Source organism: Centrocercus urophasianus, unplaced genomic scaffold, assembly GCF_019232065.1.
Source record: "Centrocercus urophasianus isolate 14NV4802_14NV808 unplaced genomic scaffold, USGS_Curo_1.0 seq_13, whole genome shotgun sequence".
NCBI lineage: Eukaryota > Metazoa > Chordata > Aves > Galliformes > Phasianidae > Centrocercus > Centrocercus urophasianus.
Genome location: NW_024884475.1, coordinates 7,216,056 through 7,230,345, shown reverse-complemented (window position 1 = coordinate 7,230,345; position 14,290 = coordinate 7,216,056). Strand labels below are relative to the sequence as shown.

The 14,290-nt window shown below is 35.6% G+C and overlaps 1 protein-coding gene across 3 annotated transcripts in view; it reads right to left on the bottom strand.

Moving 5' to 3' along the window:
- NSD2 (nuclear receptor binding SET domain protein 2) overlaps positions 1–14,290 on the bottom strand; it is a 74,415-nt gene that overhangs the window by 22,370 nt on the left and 37,755 nt on the right. For all 3 annotated transcript variants that reach the window (XM_042812147.1, XM_042812149.1, XM_042812148.1), the window contains exons 6-10: positions 11,008–11,152; positions 9,921–9,998; positions 8,372–8,490; positions 5,317–5,398; positions 4,219–4,343 (exon numbers count right to left, since the gene is read on the bottom strand). In XM_042812147.1, the coding sequence (XP_042668081.1) occupies positions 4,219–4,343; positions 5,317–5,398; positions 8,372–8,490; positions 9,921–9,998; positions 11,008–11,152 (549 nt within the window). The remainder of the gene's footprint in view (positions 1–4,218; positions 4,344–5,316; positions 5,399–8,371; positions 8,491–9,920; positions 9,999–11,007; positions 11,153–14,290) is intronic.

Genomic DNA, 14,290 nt, shown 5'->3' with positions numbered 1-14,290 from the left:
AGGTCATGAAGGATGTAAAGAGAAACTAAATATTGTTATTCTTAAGCCTTGTTCTGAAGAGAAAACTATCACTGAAGGAAGCTAAGAATAAAATGCCAGAAAGACATTGATACATATATTTTTAGAACAACCTGCAAGCGTATCTTCAACTATTTTTTCTTCAGGGCAGTAGTTTCTTAAAAATAATGTGAATTTCCTTCTTCCTTTCTGTTCTTAGGATCACAAAGGCAGTTATTTTTACCTTTATTAAGCATGCCTGGAGTATTTTAGTTGTATAATGTAGGACAATTAGACTCCAGGGTTGATAAATGGAGCTGACGTACTTAGTTGCAAGTTGTACATGTCTCATGACTGCCTTCTGGTTCAAACAGCTTACCTTTTAAGTTCTGTATGTATTCTTCCCATTCTGTATAGATACTAATACCCATTAAACAAAAACCAAAAACACAGATAAAAGAAATCTGCCTCAAATTAGTAATTAAAAAAAATGTACTGTTTAATAAGCACAAGAAAAGCAAAACTTAAGGCTACTGTCTTACATTATTAGGCAATGGAAATACAAGAAGTTGGAGCTATAACCAGCAGCTGGGCATGTTTTGACACTGGATGCTATACAAAGAATTCCCTCTAGGGAAGACACGAACTTACATTAAAAACAACACTTTCAAGATCTTTCTTTTTTCAACTGCCATCTGCTGGTCAGCTCCTACTTCATAGGGGTACGATGAATGACAAACAAGCTAACAATTTAGAGTATTACATGTTCTTTATTTTGTCCTCTTTAAAGATATCATGATTCTCTGACAAAGTTCAGAGGTAATATCTAGACCCTATAGGATACTGTGACATTAATCTACTGTGAACCATCCATTCAATTTAATGAAGCCAGCCAATAACGACAAAAATTGATTGAAAAGCTAGAACAGGTATATCTTGTGCAAATACACAAAATGTACTAATAATCCAACAACAATGGTAATGCAAAGCCTTTTTTTATTTATTAAAAAATACTGGTTACACTCTACTGGCACCTACTACATTATTGAGGGGTAGAAGGAGAAGGCAAATGACAGCACTTGCATCTCTTTTCAAAAATACGAGGTTTTGGATGGTTACATCGAATCTTATAGCAGCAGTAAAGTACTACACTGAACTTCTGTGGACTTGGAAATGTTGATTATCTTTCCCACACTATGCCCCACAGCTCCTCATTAAGAAATAGATTTCAAGGAAATTACTGCTGATGCCAAGTGCCCAGAAGTAAAATTAAGTACTTTCCCCAAGATTATATGCAGGTATGACATTTACTCATTCATGTATAAATGTCAAATAAAAACAAAGGCATTGCTATTTTTTTTGTCCATTGACTTAGAGAAAATCCTTACTGGTCCTGTCCATCATGTTAAAGTAATTAAAACCCCCATATTATGAAAGGAGCAAAGGCCTACCTACCTTTTGCCCTCTGGTATGTTGGGAGAAGCCCAATCCATGGTTCTCTCTCCCTTCTAAATTAGGCACCTAAAATGACTTATGGATTAAAAATTTGGGCTTCTGTTCATTTTGTAATATTTCAAGTATTCCCATTAAAAATGCCCCAAATAACAATAACAACCATCCAAAATCTTTGTAAATAGTCAAAATAAGATGATCTTTCAAAGAAGAAAAAAAAACCAACTGTGCGCACCCCTCTTTACTAAACACACTTCTACTAAACTTTAGTTGCAATGAGTGACATTTAAGAGGTTTGCAACTAGCTACAGTCCTTGACAAATAACAGTTATATGCAGGCTCCCTTCTAGAACAAGCCGTCCACAAGTAGCGAGGCAAACAAAGAAGGAAAAAAAAACCAAAACCAAACAGCCAGAATCCACTTAATATTGCTTGGTGAAGGTGTATGTGCTTGTGGAATACACAGTATTTTTTTTTCACTTTTGTCAGAAGAGCATTTAAGTCAACACTTAGAAGTGTAATAGTGAACACAAATATAAAAGTTAGTCAGCAAATGTATTTAATGTTGAAAAGAATTACATCCTATTCAGCCAGCAGAGCAAGGCTTTCAGCACTGCACGATTGTGTTTATTTTTTAAAACTCTTTCCCTCTTTCCGGAGAAGCTTTCTCTCTGGATGAACACTCAGGACATACATGTAGTTAGCTGTTTAGACAAGTGCTAAATCACAGTACAAAAGGGAAAAAGGATTTTAAAGCCACCCACAACATCCAAGGTTTATATCTTTCCTTGTTTTGTGAGTTCAGAAATACATGCCTGTCATATATATATATATTTAGTATTTATTTAAAAGCAAAATAAATCTATTATCAAATTATCAAACAAATTGGGTCCAACCCTTAGCTGGTAAAACTTTGTGTCAGTGCAGCTTTAAACCATTTAAGGATCCAGCCCACTGTTATCTACTCCTCAAGCTACCCAGCTCCCCTCAGGTCTATGTTTTTTTGATAGGGTACATTTTTGTTGTGTTGACTGCAGGAAGGTTGGAACTTTCTTTGAGGTCCTTTTCAACCAAGGCCATTCTATGTTTCTATAATTCAACCGTTTCGAAACATCAGGAAAACATTCACAGGAAAGTATTCACTTTCTAATCTGTATATCTGCCTTATGAGCACTGTATGATGTTAATTTTTCTCACACTTCTTGCTATTCAGCAGTAGCTGAGTAAATAAAGAGTGAAGTTTTAAGATTTTCATCTCAGCCTAAACAGTGATTTCAATTTTTACATGTAAACTGCTAGGACACAACCCAAAATCCTACAAAAATGAGATTTTTATAGAGAAAGATTTCTGTAGGCTTCATTCTTTTTCTCTTTTTTTTTTAATAACGCTATAAACAGAAATAAAATCTTTCTCCTCAGATTACAAAATTTAGAGACGCATATTTAGAATGAAAAATATAGTATGATCCTTAAATGAGTCTGGCTTAATAGCTGGTCCCAAATACAAACAACTCAGATTGCAAGTTCCGACTGTAAAGTCAAAACAGAAGAAAGTGTTATGCCAATGATAACTGGGACTTTCTCAATTGCAAGAACAAAATGAGAACAAGTGTTAGTTTTTTTGACCACTGCCCTGGACATATTTTTCTGGTGGGACTTCTTTAGTTTATTTTATTAGGGTACAGGAGGGAGAATGCAAGGTGGTTTTTTTTTGTTTTTTTTTTTGTTTTTATAAAAGGTATTTTCAAGTTACAGTAAGATAAACAGCCATTAACATGCAACCTTCCCCACCCCCAAAGGTAAACCATTTATGAACATAGTCTAGATATTTTAACTGCATTCATTCAGTGTCTAAGCACCTCATGCTTTTTGTTTAGGGAGACTAAAGAGTCTCTAGGATATTTGGAAGCCCTACTCCCTCATTAGCAGGCATGTCTTTTCTCTACAACTTCTGTAATGCAAACTTCTTGAAGGTGTTTGTCCATGGGTAGTTTAATAAATCCTACCAACTACATTTCTGAATCCACCTGCAACACAGCATGCATACTTGACCCTCATGCTGCTACTCTTTGGCTGATTTGTCTTAATAGTGTAGATAACTCGGGGAACGGTTCAAGGGATTGTATGAATACAATTCAGGTACATACATTTCATTTATTGTATGTCAATTGAAAAGAATTACAGTTCCAAATATGCAGAGCTAAGACTATGATTAGTAAGTATCAAAAAGATACTTCCTTCACTGCCTGCTTAACTCCTCAGACAATGAAGCTATTTGCATCACAGAGAAATAGCACTTAAACAGCCTGAAAACTAATCTGAGCTTAAAGGGGCTCTGCTCAGAAAACTGTCCAGTTCTACATTGGAGGATTAGGAAACTTGCTTCAATATAAAAGCTATGGCAACATGACAATATTGAGTTACATAATGTAACTAATGTAGTACGCTTACATAAAGTCTGTAGAAGAAAATACAGAACACACTGGCATTTTACTTTGCCTCTAACAGAAGGTTACAATTCTAAAACTTTGTTGGTAAATACATTAAAAACCACAATAATATTTTGACGTCCCCAAATCAGACGTTCTTGTTACAATAAATGAATTTGCAATGCACACATTAACAGGTTTCACAGAGGCCAGAACTGTAACTTGTCTAGAGCACCAACGTTAGAGAATTCGCCTTTGTTTTTTGCTTTTAAACAAAAAGATTCACACCTGAAAATTTCTGTAATTAAATGGCTGTGTGCAAACACCATTTTTTTTTTACCTCATTCTCAGTTAAGGAAGCTGAAGGAGATGAACTTTTGCTAAAAGCAAGAGTTGAAGATTCTGCTGCTGAAGCCCGATTTCGCTTCTTCAGAGGTTTACATGCATCAGACAGATTTTTCGTTGCTGTAAAATAATTTTGGTTTACAAAGTGAAGTTTGGAACTTTAAAACGTTACCTCCCTGAAGCCATTTAAAATATTCCTTCAGATAAAAGAAGGAATGATTTACGTAGGTCTTGTGGGCATTTATGTAAGGCTGAGAAAACAAGAAGTTTCTGAAATCACGTTTTTGCTTGATTTTAAAAGCAAAGAGGTTTCTATTAAGCAAACACATACTACAGATGGCTAAAAAATGTTTTCCAAGCACTTACGTCTATTTAAAGCAAAACATCTTGTGACTTATGACCTCTTCAAAGCAGAGGTAACAGGTATGTCCTCAAATAAGCACTAGAAGGTCTACGTTATCTCATCAGAATCTGCGTACCACTAATACTTTGTTAAGAGAACAGGGACAAGGTACCAGACATATCACCACTTCTATGTTGTGCAGAACTTTCTGAAGCTTATTCATCTTCAGAATTTCATTATAGCATCTAAAGAGACATGCTCTTGCAGAAGTTATCTTAACCTTGAACATCTGGCTTTTGGTACAAGGTTATTTAGAATTCCCTCTCATGCACCACACTGCCTCCCATAAAGCACCATTTAAAAGGTCTAAAATTACATAGTAACTGATTGCAGTGATGGTCACTGTACTTGTTTTATTGGGTAACTGAAGAACAAATTGGAGCGGTAGGATTTTTATCGCTGCTCTCCAAGATCACAGGGCTATATTGTATACAATAGCTTTAATTTGGTGCCATCAAATGGTGAACTTGTGAACTGCTGCTCTAAATCAGCAATGCACAATTTCAAGCAAGTATGATGCTGCAAAATGGTGGTAGTGAAGGAAGAGGGCACAGTCTCCCCCAGTCTGTGGCACAGTGGCTGTATCTTGTTATTGCATCAGCAAATTTAGCTGACTACCTCAGACAACCTGTTTATTTTTATATTATTTAATTGAAAAAGTTACATTAAAACTTATTCTGACCACATTACCTGACTGGTTCTTTTGTGAAGAGGAGGTTTCTGTGACCTTAGTAGAGTTTGTTTTTGGTGTTTTGTCATTGCTTGTCTCCCTCTGTCACAAAAAAAAAAAAAAAAAGAAAAATAAAAAAACTCCTAATTTATGAGTGGTTGGACAAAACTAGCAATTACTTCTGGATTTATGTTATTAAGGTGACTTTACAAATACCTGCATGGTAATGTTGTTAAGCTACCCCCATTTAAGTAATTTTTTTAAAGCTTATGTACAAAACAGGGTACAAACCCATAAACAAATGAGTAAAATTAAAGAACACGGTAATCCAGCATCCCACTTATCCATCCCAAACTCAGCATTTCAGAAAGGGGAACTCTATATGAAAACAAAACATGTAAATTACCCTTACTATCTTGGTCTGAACTGGTCAAATTAAAACCTTTAATTATTAAGGGTAAACTGCAGAAGTACTATATAAATTTGAGAATAAATGCAGAATTTAAGTCTCAGAGGCTTGCTTTCAACTCTAAACTTGCAGCAGTGCCATTTTAAAAATTACTATGGTTAAGATTGTTCCAGCATTTCCAAAATATAAACACTATTATCAAGGAAGCATATGCAATGAATAAAGTTGCTCCAGACTGAGAATTTATCATCAGAATTTATCCCCTAAACTGGGGAAATTGTTGTCAAAGCTGTGTCAAAATTAGTGTTATTTTCTTTGTATCTCACAAACTTATTCAAATTGTAAGAGCATAAAATTGTATCAAAGAATGCTCAACCCTATAAAATGCTCAAATGAGCAATAAGAAAAAACTCTACAGCACAAATATTATGTACTTTTTCATATTCTTTATCTGACTGTTTTATAAAAGATGTCCAGGTGAGAAGATGAGAAGGTACTGAGAAGGTGAGACTGTACTACAAATGTGAGGCACTACACTTCTACTGATGTCTAAATAGACCAAGGCACCCTACCACTGATGCTGCTGTGTTCAATGAATAAAAATGTACAGGATAATTCATACAATTTAAAGCAGGCTTTACAGAAACCCCTCCGTTAACGTGCATTTTACATACATCTTGAAAGCATCGATGAATGAAAAGACTTCAAGACTTTCATATACTTACTACAATTTAGTCTCTTGTGAAACAACATTCAGATTCTGTAAGTAAGAGTTTAGGACAAAAAGAAAAGGGTAATGCACAGCAAGTGCTCATGAAAAATCAGTAAGCCTTCACGTATCCCAAAAGATTGTAACGTAAGTCTACACACAGTCTGGGAATAGTAGAAGGAAGTGTACAGCTAGTGTTTGGTTTTTTGAATCATTGTGTAGACACTGTTGCTGTCATTCACTACATTTTCTACTAAGCAGCAGCACACACAGCTACAATCCTGGGCTGGTGGAAGCAGGAAGATGACTGAAAGATTATCCAGTAAAAAAAAAAAAAACACCAAAAGCAGAAAAAAGCCATTCTACGATAACTGATCCTTCTGTGGGCAGAAGACAAAAAGTACTGCCTTGTGCATTTAGAGTTTCCAAATCACACAGTATTTACATGCACCAGACGCCGTAAATCTACTTCTGATAAATTAAACAAAGGACACCACTTTATGTATGAAGCACGTTATCTAAGTCAGTATTATCAGTGGTGTATCTTATTAGAATAACTTATCTCAGTTATTCATTTATTTAATAGTCTCATCTGCATCATGGTATCAAAGACAGCAGAATCTCCTCTTCGTGAGCTATACTGTAACCACCATTTATTCTACTTGTGATCTTCAAGGCCAACTGCAACAAAAACTGGTCAGGCAGTAAAGAAGGAACTTTTATTTCATTCAAAACAGGGGCTTGGTAACAAGGGTTAATTTCAATAAATAAATTTAATTATTTCCCTGTATCTAGTGCATTATAGTAATTCAAATCAATTAGACATATATTTGAAGTTTCTAAAAAATTTCTCCTAGAATATAAAATGGATATTCAATCACTGGCCTCTCAGAGCAGAAAGCGCAAAAAACACTTTTGTCTCTCCCCAAAACTTCTCTAAGAACTCTCTCTGTTCCTTACTATTAAGTTACAAGTCTGGTATCTGAAATTCTACTTACTGTTTTCAGTGACCTTTAACCGGTTGTCTGGATACCTGCAGTATCAAGACAAGCTACAGAAGTAACAAGCCTATCAGACTGACATCTCTAAATGTGACCTCCAGAGTTCATTTAAAAATAAATCTATCACCTTTCCATGTATTAGCTTGCTTCATTTAACCAACATGACACTGAAGTCCTCAAGCATGGTCTGCAATACCCACACCACAGTATGGTATTCTAGTAACACATGTGAAAACATCTAGGAGCTAAACTCTTCACAGAAGTACAACCTAAGAAGTTCACTGATCTAAAATCACAACTCAATAAACCTATAGTTGAGCATCTACAGGATTTGGGCTGACACATACATAATTTTAGTGACTTACGTAAGGAAAATTCTCATTCTCACAAGCAAGTTAAACTAAAAAGAAGCTTGTGATCTAAACGATAAATATGCTGTATTTACCACAGTTTCCTATCTTAAGCAATTAGACGAGATGTCACTAAAATGTACTGTAGGATTCAATCCACTTTTTGAAAATTAGTTTTCCTGTTCTGCTGAACTTGCATTCCTCTCTTCCCCAACTTTTGTCTAAAAGAAGTATCCTAAGACATTAGAGATTTTTGTACACGTTCTTGTATACATGCCTGAAATCTGATTCACAGGGAAAGGAAAAATACTATAAGGCTATACTGACACGTCATGCCTCTGCATATTCCTTTGGGAAACAGATTTTCTCAGCATGCATTTTCACCAAAGTCTAAGTAGCAAAAGCAACTTCACATCTCTTTGCTTGAAACCAAAGAAGAAAACCCATGGCAATAAGCTCACGTTTCTTTGAATATTTACAATAGTTTAATTTGATTCAAAGACATTACTTTTTTAGTCCTGGAAATGGAAATGCTGACAAACTTAACTACAGCAATGTGATTGGTGCTGCTATAAATCCACCCAAACAAACCAACAACATAATTACCTTCCGATTATTCTGTTTATCCATCCTGAGTCTTTTCCTAGGTGCCTCCTGAACTTCAAAATCTTCTGTAGGTTCCTTTGTCCTCTTTTTTTGGTTTCTTTTATTTCCATGTAAGTTACCTTGGGATGGGGGATGGGGGAAACTTACATGAAAAATAATCTAAAACCCACTTTCAAATTATTTTGAACTGATCTAGTTATTTAAGTTACTTTTCTATCAGTCATTGTTTCTAAACATGGTTAAACATTAACACAGTTTGGTGACCTCTTAATGCCTGCGGTCTGGTTCCTGTTGCTGAAGGCAAGCTCTAAACACTCCAAATCAACTGCTCAATAGTCATTTTAGAAAGATGAGTCTGCCTACATAAGCACTAGTATAAGATCTGAATATCACTATCCAACATTTGTTTCATATTGTCAGACTGCACGTGGTTTTAACTCTTCTGCCACTTTGTAATAGTGCCATATCACGGAATCTAAGTTTTACATCTCCACGAGGAGTTCTCCAGTTGATACTGGTGAAGGCACTGGAGATCAGCTTAAGGGGCTTCTGGAAAAAACAAGCTATCACCAATTGTACAGATTAATTCTCTCTTTTTGGCATAGCAATTCCAGATTCTTTCCAACAAGCTTACTTACGTTTTACAGGAGACCATAAGACCCCATTTGTTTGTGAACCAAAATTCTTAAGAACAGATTCACTTTGGTCATTTTAATCCAAAACAGACTTATTGACACATCTATATGATCATTCACTGAAAGTTCAAAAGCAGCTAGCTAAATAACAAAAGGTCACCAACTAACCTACATATTCTTTCCCTAGGTTCAGCAATTGTTTACACTTGCTCTATCACAAAAAGATAGATGAAGCTTTAAGAAGTATACTGGTTCATCAGGATGAAATGACAACATCATTACACTCTCCAGTACTCTCTACTTTATGAAGCTACAGAGTATTATTATTTCAAAGACTGCAAGCTCCAGGGGCACAAATATGTAAACTGAAAATTGCCCTACAGCTACAAGTATTCCATTCCAGTGGGAACAAATAGTTGTAAATATTAAAAATATAGTAACTTGAAAATATGAATAATTTTCAAATTAATGTTCCTATCTAAAAAAACTAGGACTCTGATTTCATAAAGCAGACTGATGTGGCTCCAGGAGAACCTGCTACTTACAAAAAGCCAGTAAAACAAATCCCACAATATTCTTCCAAGTTTAAGATAAGAGGATTTGGGTAGGGAAACAATTCAATTGACATGTTTTCATCTTAGATAACTATAAATGTACACAATATATGTACTAGAAACACCTGGTACAGGTACAATTTCAATTACATTTCTTGCAATATGACACTGAGGAAGTTGAACAAAATTCAGCACTACAGCATTTAGATATTTAATTTGGGATCCATTAAAACTCTATCGTCAAGGAAGACAACATCTGAGATAAAATAAAGAGATTATGATACGTGGGCGATTACATAAAAAAATACACTCAATAGCTACTTATAATGAACTATTTCACACAACACAAATTTCAATTACTTCTGGATCTTGATCTCCTTTTAGGTGAGTCTTGAAACACTTTACGTTTGGCCTCTCCAATATTCTTCAATGATGAACCTTGAGAGATACAGAATGTGGTTTTTTTTTAAACTGATATCCAAATATTTGACACTTATATTTTAAAGTTAAAAACTTTTCAATTTTCCACAAAATTATGTTACTTCACACACACACAGTTAACAAAACTGACTGCCATTTTTATACAAGTTTTTCCAAGTCTCACAAACTTTCAAACACTCACTCTCATTCTTGTCATTGCCCAAAGCAGCACCTGTTCGTTTCTTACACTTCCACATTGTCTTCTTACAGTGCTGAGAAACTATTTAAATTTGAAACATGATAACTACTAAAAAATTGCTAAAATCCATGTAAATGCCAAACTACCTTCCTCCTTTCTCAAATGCATGACTCAACAACCCTCAAATACTTTGCAAAATAATTGAGACTGATCATTAAATGCAAATGCTAGACAACAGCGACAAGAAAAAGGAAAAAAAAAACGTATTTGAAATCTTGTACAATGTCCTAAAAATTTTGCATAGTACAATAAAATGCCAAGTGAATGAAGGATACCGAATAAAGGTCAGAATACTTCTTCCTGAGCTGATGGTGATGAGGTAATACACTACAGGTATTCATATGAAGAAGAGGTGTAGCACTGATCACTCTTCTGAAGCCATTTACTATCTACTCTATTTTTAAAAAGGCAACTCTAATTTTACTAGTATTAACACTTCATTTTCCCTTTCCAGCATCCACCTATAACAGGCAGTGGGTGTAATGGCAGCTGCTTATGGGCAAAAGAAGAATGAGAAATCAGCAATCTCTAAACAGTAGGAGGTTTACATATAACAACTTTTCAGAACAACGAGCAAGAAATGTAGACTTCATGGGTTGCTTTTATTGTAACCATTGGCATTCCTTTGCTATTGGCACAAACACCAAGAATTAAAACTTGGAAAACAGTGAAAGCTGTTTTCCCTACAGGTCTCAAATATGTGCTTAGTTTAACACCACTATGTTTATCAAATTTAGTTAGAGTACACTAGCACAGTTTTACGTTTACCAGAGTCTTCTTCAGATTTGGGAGAGGTCACTATGGCAAACTTTGTGTTATAGCGAGCTTTCTGTTTTTCACTAAGCATGTTCCACTGCGATTCAAGCAACTCTTCAATCTCCTCACTTGATGCATCGGGATGTTCAGCAACCACCTATACATGCAGAAATAGGGTTTTATTAAAAAAAAAAAAAAAAAAAAAAAAGACCAGCAAAAAGAACGGAATTTGTTCTTCCACAGCCTCAGAAAACTGGATACAAACAAGTTTTCTAATGCTTCTGCTACAGATGGAACTACGTTTGAGCATTTTGTACCCATTATTATTATTACTATTTTTAATTACAATTTCTCTCTCTCTGAAAAGAGAATCTTTTAGCAGATTCAGAGTCATTAAGAACCACCTTGGAACCATTTGCCTTTTAACATACAGAAAATTGAGTACATATAAACCCTGTGGCATGGTGCTTCAAAAAGGTTCTATTATTACTGAATGAAGTTAAAATCTATCCCACAGAAAACAGGCATATGATATTGGAATATGCGCTTGCCTATAAAGACATCCACCAATTTATAGGAGAACTCACTATTCATAGGGAATCTCCTATCTTAGCAGAGAGATCTACTCAAACTAGCATCTGAGGTAACATCTTCCTGTATTATTTTCTCATTTTATACCATTTATACAAATGCTAGGAATTCAAAAACCTGTGCATCTTCTCTTAATATAAACACAATACACCACAGCCATCATCACTGAAATTAACTGACTTCCTAGAAACAAAAAAGCCAGAAACTTCTTCAGTATTTCCATACTTTCTCTTAAGGAAAGACAGATTTGATAAAGAAATCAGAAAACTCTAAGATTCTGCATTCTCCCAGAATGAAACAATACCTTGAAACACAGCCCTTGGTCACTGTCACTAACCAGCATTTTCCAATTCTAATCAGCAGTCCCACCACTTATTACTGTTGTGATGCAACCAATACCCCAAAATCACAGAGCAAAATAAAAAGTAGGCCAATAAGGCCAAGTGTTTTAACCTTAACTTCTTAGAACGGAGTATTTTTACATTAAAAATTCTGGTGTCAAGCAAGGTACAAGTGTGACTAAAGCTTCTCCAGGGGTTGGAATTGTTGTAATACCTTCCTTCCATTGAGATTAATTAGAGCCTAGTAAGAAAACACACGTCATTTTTCCCCTGGTTAAGTACTAAGATTCTTTTTCCTTTTACCTCATATAATTTACTTGCTAATAGGACATTGACCTTCGGGGGCCTCTGTTCAAAGTCTGATTAAAACTGAGAAGTGTCCAAAAAGTTACTGAGAGGAGACAACACAGACAGATCTACAAAATACCTCTTCCACACATCTCACTTCCTAAAGCAAACTAGGTAGTATCAGTTTTGACAACTGGCTGCTGACCGTATATAGTTTATCGTGCCCAACTAAGGCATAGAATTATTTAACTTTCTAAGGAATATCTACCTTTGTTTGCATAAATGACCTTAGTGGTGCCTCCAGCTTCAATAATATACAAATAAAAATAACTGTCAATCAAATAGGAAAGCAGTGAAATGACAGGCAGAAAAAAAACCATGCTTCTTGATAATTAGGGGATACGCAAAGTCGGACACCAACATCTTCATGCTGTAACATTCCTCTCATATGTAGTTGATACAGTATATATGAAAGTCATGTGCTTCTTCAAGATATTTTTCTAAATATGGACAAAAGTATGAGAAGTCCTGGATCTACGTATTAATATCACTATAGGTGCATGAAACGTGGTGCTTAGATCAGGCATGTACTAGCCCATCCAAGTAAAGCAAACTACCTCCACTCTTACTTGTCTTGATATTCAACAATTCCTTATACTTGCAGAAAACTTACATTGTACACCCTACAAATGAAATTAGTCCTTCATTTACTAATGAAATCAGTTCTTAATTTACTTCTAAAAAGACTCAAGGTCCAAATCAAGTCATTAACACAGACAATATGGCTTTGTCCCTCACTGAAAATACCTTTATCTCAAGATGCCTTCTAACAGTTATGATGGTTGTATTTCACATAGGGAGAGTGCACAAGAAAGCCAACAGTATAAACTTCTTTGGTTTGCACAAAATACTTGTGTATCACTGAAACTATGAAAGCGTTCCAAGTTTAAATGCCTCCTTCCCTTATGGAAGCATTCCTGCTAAATCACTAAAAACATTCTCAGGCAGTTCATAGAATTGTAGAATGGCTCAGGCTGAAGGGAACCTTAAAGACCATCAAGATCCAAGCCCCTGCTGTGGGCTGGTTGCCAACCACTAGATCAGGCTGCCCAGGGCCCCATCCAACCTGGCCTTGAGCACCTCCAGCATGGGGCACCCACCACTCCCTGAGTAAAAAAATTGTTCCTAACATCTAACCTAAATTTCCCCTCTTTCAGTTTAAATCCATTTCTCTTTGTCCTATCACTATGAGATCACGTAAAATGTTTGTCCTCCTCATGTTTGTAAGCTCCTTTTAGGTACTGGAATACTGCTATCAGGCCTCTCTAGTGCCTTCTCTTCTTCAAGCTAAGCAAGCCCAACTCCCTCAACTTTTCTACACAGGAGAGGTGTTTCAGCCCTTTGATAATCTTCGTGGCCTTCTTCTGGATCCACTCCAACAGCTCTGCATCCTTCATTACCCTCAGTCCTCAAGCAGCCACTACTAATTTCTGAAAACTTCAACTATTCCTGTCCCATTCTCAGAAAATCAATACAGAAAGTAGTAAATAATAATGAAGCTGATATAAGAATTCTAATACAAGACTCCAAACAAGGTACAGTAGGAATGTATATACTTTTAAGATACCCTGAGATTATTAGAAGCCCCAAATGAGTAGTTTTTAGTCTTCCCTTTCCATTGACTGCTGTCTCCTTCCCAAGTCTGGGAGAACCTCTTCTAAATCCAGTTTTCCTTTTTCCTAAGTATCTATCTGCAAATACTTAAGGAACCACATTCTACTCTTTCAGATGGCGTTAACACAAGTAGCTTAGAAAGTGGTCTGGTTTTTAAGCTAATGTTATCACTCCATAAAAAATAACAGCATCTACAATGGGAAAAAAAAAACAACCAACCAACTAAAAAATCTTATATGGACAACAAGCTATGCAAATTGAAACAGATAAGCCAAACAGAAGGGAAAACACTGAACATTATTTGGATATAGTCTCCACGGTCCACTGAAGACACAAAACTGCCTTTTTAGAAGCAAGTTAACAAGCTTAAAGTGTTAACCAAAATTAGGTAGCAGGTATCT